This window comes from Papaver somniferum, chromosome 3, assembly GCF_003573695.1.
Source record: "Papaver somniferum cultivar HN1 chromosome 3, ASM357369v1, whole genome shotgun sequence".
Taxonomy (NCBI): domain Eukaryota; kingdom Viridiplantae; phylum Streptophyta; class Magnoliopsida; order Ranunculales; family Papaveraceae; genus Papaver; species Papaver somniferum.
The window spans coordinates 169,395,453-169,400,093 of record NC_039360.1 but is presented as its reverse complement, the minus strand read 5'-3'; the positions used below and the strand labels follow the sequence as shown (position 1 = coordinate 169,400,093).

General features: G+C 39.3%; 1 protein-coding gene across 1 annotated transcript; it reads left to right on the top strand.

Moving 5' to 3' along the window:
* Positions 1 to 3,177: 3,177 nt before the first annotated feature.
* LOC113360331 (F-box/kelch-repeat protein At3g23880-like) lies at positions 3,178 to 4,152 on the top strand. The gene has a single exon (XM_026603850.1). It carries the CDS (start codon positions 3,178 to 3,180, stop codon positions 4,150 to 4,152), a length of 975 nt encoding a protein of 324 aa, XP_026459635.1.
* Positions 4,153 to 4,641: the final 489 nt, after the last annotated feature.

Sequence of the window (4,641 nt, the reverse complement as noted above, 5' to 3'; positions counted from 1 at the left end):
GCGTAGGAGCATAGTTGTACCTTGGATCAGTGTGAGATTGATTGGGGTTCAACTACAGTCTAGACCAAAGTTAGTTTGGAGTAGGCTAGTGTCTGTAGCGGCTTAATACAGTGCGTGTTCAATCTGGACTAGGTCCCGGGGTTTTTCCGCCTTTGTGGTTTCCTCGTTAACAAAATTCTGGTGTCTGTGTTATTTCTTTTCCGCATTATATTTGTTTATATAATTGAAATGTCACAGGTTGTGCGTTGTTCAATCAATTAGAATATTCAACATTTTGGTTGTTGATTTAAATTGATTGACACTTGGATATTGGTCTTTGGTACCATCCAAGTTATCTCTCTAGTATTTGATAAAGACTCGCAGATTTCTATTTGCTTGAGTATATATCAAATCGAGAGATTGAGATATAAAATCTTTGATATACTTTTATCTAGATTGAGTATGATTGTCTAGTTGATTCTCTAGAAAGTATATTGGAGTTTGTCCATACATATTGCTAATCGAATTATTGGGTGTGGTTGTTGTACCCCCGCTTTTTCAATTGGTATCAGAGCAGGCAAACACGTTCAAGACCTTACAAGTCTGTGTTTGTAGCAATCTGAGGATGAACGATAGTATCTCTGATAAACACGTCACCAGAAATAAAAGCTCTGTCTTGTCTAATTCTATTAAAGAGAAAGATTCTTCAATCTCAAATATAGACGAACCATGTGTTCCAACAAGACAGACAGGCTCCGACATGAGTATTTCCGATTACCCTTCAAAAGAGTCTATCTCTCTAAATGAACGAGAAACAGCTGAAGAGAGTGTCTTGATTCTAAATCTAGCTATAATCCAAGCTGATAGATTTAATCGGTTAAAACACCATGTCGATGTTTTGCTTGGTGTAATAAGAGACTGCAATTTCAAAGAAAATACTGAAGGTCATTCTTCACGTATGACTCTTGAGGCTAGCCTCAAAAATGATGCTTTGGAAATTGAACATCGCTTGAGTAAGCTCTCTATTCAAGGATGCTCTAAGCAGTCTAATATACCAAGTACTTCTGTTATGCCTGAAAACGTTCCAGCTCCAGAAGTAAAATTGGAATCCCTTCCTGTTAAACAGAATGTGTCTGAATTTCCCATTGATCAAGGATGTTCCACATCACATGGAAGGGAGAAATCTCCTAACGAGGTTGTTAAGACTACTTTCTCCAATCACCCTTGTGATCAAAAAGTATGCCTCTTTGGCGATGCAAAAGGATCTGCTAAACAAAAGAGAAACTCTAGGTTGAATAAAACCTCTTTGGTTCAACTTCAACACACCTTAGACTTAATTCTCAAAGGTGTAACTGACATTCGTATGACTAAACCAGTTAGTTTTCGTACTCACCCTGTGTATGTTACCATGAAGCAATATAGTTGATCTCGGATTCCGGTTTGTCTCGGTCTCGAGCGAGACACTGGTACAACATTGTCTCGGGAAGATTCTGTTTCCAAATCTCGGCGTAATTTCGGTTCCAATTTTTATATATACAATTAATACATATGTTAAAGATATAATGAAATAAAACAACAAAAACAAATATCATTAGGAAAACACAATGGTAGAAACACGATCATTATTTAAAAGTGAAAACAAATGCTATCAAACACTGATCCTAGAGAAGGAAAGTTAGTTGAGTTTATCTAGGATCCGGTTTGGTGTATTGGATTGCATCTTAAAAATGTATACACGTCTCCTCATCCATTCAATCCTTTGAGGATACCCTTGTGTCTTCATCTGTACCGTAGATCTATCCAGCTTTGATGCTCCGCAATATACCAGATCATCACCTTCCTCCAACAAGCGTCAGAACTACTGCAGAACGGTCCATCTCCATACGATCAGGTGCTCGCCTTATTCCTTTTCTGATTTGTACGTGTTGGACAGGCCAATGACATCATCATTTCTCACCCGCAAATGGCAGAAGCTCCTGTCACCATCATATTTTCTCTAAACTCAGACATACTCTCTCTGATGATCTGTGTTCATCGTCTACTGCCAATACACGCAGCAACCCACGTCTTATATTTCCTCCAACGATCCACTAGTATATACACGAACTCGAGTTCAGTGCGAATAAACTTCATCACCATTGATCACCGAGATTATGATCATCACCAGTAACAGCATCATCACTGCCGATGGCAGCATCATCACTTCCCCGCCTAGTCTCCGACATCATCATCACGAGCTCTCCATCAGCAGCAATCGATCACTAATGGCAGCTGCAAATGCCATCAATGTCATCTCTGCCATGCCAGCAAACCAAGCTCGGTTCAATGGCAGCAAAAACCCGTTCAATATATTCCCATCTCGGACTCAAACCCATCACCAAGCTCCTTGCGCTTGGGATCAGTTTACCAAATAACCTTATCTCGGTGACTCGTTTCGGATCATCTCGGCCGAGTCAAACCGAGTTTTCCGGTCCTTTTCCGTCTAAGCGAAATCTTGTGTTTCGTTTTCTAGAGATCCGAAAACGGCAATTCCGCCGGAATTCCGGCCGAGATGTCCGAAATTGACTACATTGCCAGGAAGGTCAGTTCAATGAGTTCCTCAAATGCTCTAAAGCATAATAAGAGTCTTAACAAGAATCGTCCAAGGAAAGATCATGTCGTTTCCTCTGGAAATAACATTTCCCTTAATGTGAACGAAATTCCAGAAGAAAGAAGAAAAATTGATGATATGAAGGAACATATTCAGCCGTTTCTCCAAACAACTAAACATCAACCTCTTGGTCCCTGGTTTTGTTCTCTTATGGTCAAAATTTCCCTTCTCAAACTAGTCCCTCATTTCATAGATAGACCTTGCTATAACAAGGAGTCAAGGACAACAAATTTTCACAATCAGTCATCCAAACCGTCCTTTCTCCTTGAAAACCCCAACTCTCTCAGCATCGTCAGCCACTCTTCAATCTCCGCGTCCAATCTTCCCTTTCTCCTCATAAACCCTAATTAGCTTACTCTCTTCTGCCATTACTACTCTCCAAATTGCATATTGTTCTTACCAAGGGGGTTCCAATGGGGAACTTTAATATGCTCCCATTAGAGATTATGTTAGAAATTTTATCTCGTTTACTAACCGAAGTTGTTTTAGAATGCAAATTGGTATCCAAATTTTGGAAAAATTGTATTCAACATCCATCCTTGTCGCAAATGCACTTGAATCATCTCAACGCTCTTGATTCTGGTAAGTTGAGCTTCATATATTCTCATTATGGAAAACAATATTATTTTACTGAGTATGATGAGAATTTGAACAGTTTCAGTAGACCAACAAGAATCAATTTAAGACATCCATTTCAGAATCTCTATATTCTTGGTTCATGTAATCGCTTGATTTGTTTCAATGCTTGCTATGATAATATTTATCAACCTGCTTATATCTGTAATCCCATCACTAGAGAGTTTATTCTATTTCCAAAAGTCGAAGGAAAACAATTCTTAACTGGGTTTGGATACATTCCTTCAACCAATGAGTACAAGGTTGTTAGCATCTGTAGCTCAAAGAGAGACCCAAATTTTGGAATTATTCAGACATACACTATTGGCAGTGGCATTGGATGGAGAAATGTGGGAAAGATGGACTATGATTTGATATCTACGAGACAAAATAATGCTGTGTTTTTGAATGGATCTATTTATTGGGTAATTCAGGGAACCATTTTTTCCTTGGATTTGGCTGATGAAGAAGTTCGCATAATTCCATCACCACCACAAGCTGGTAATCCGCCTTCTACTGTTAGAATGCGGGTTTTAGGTGATTTTTTATGTGCATGTTATACCAATGACCATGGTTGGGACCTATGGTTCTTTAAGAAGAACATAAATAATCATGATGTCATTTGGAATAAAGAGTTCAGTGATCATCATATCGATGTCAGACCGATCACCTTTACAAAGAGTGGTGGGCTTCTATGCTATGATTATCGGGATAATAGAGTCTTTCGTTATGCTCCAAAAGCTTCATCTCCCAGAATGCTTGTGAATTTTGGTGAGAATTTTCAATTTGGGGAGCCTCATAGGAACACCTTAGTGTCTTTGAAAGCATTAGGAGAAGATAAAACAAAACTAATGGCTTCGGATGAAAGAGCAAGATCTGGAGGGGAAACAGAAAGCAGAGCTAGCTAATGGAAGAACGAGATCTCTAAAATCATATAAACTGGTAAGTTTCATTTCGACTTTCAGGCTACAAAAACTAGAGAAGAATGAATTTCTCTGAACACAACTCAGTTGACAATTTTGAATTACCGTTGGCTTATAATTATGCTAAATTGCTATATTTCCGTGTTAGTTGTTAGAAAAAACGCTTTAAAATTACCAATTTTTCCATGGACTATGTTTTGATCCCTAGACCTATTGCCCATTGATTGTTTTTTCTTTTGAATAGATAAAACAATAGTCCCACATTGACTAAAATCTAAAGAGTTTTAGACATAAATACCATAGAGTTGGCTATAAGGGCATGACCCTTGGGTCATTAGACTTTTGTGCTTGGGGGGGAGGCTTAGACTAGGGCAAGGTTGCCTTTCCCGTACGCGCGGTGCTTCGCACAGAAGCACGCCGCCGTCCGTCCGTCCGGTCGGTCGGGTCGGGCTCGGGCTCGGGTTCGGGTTCGGG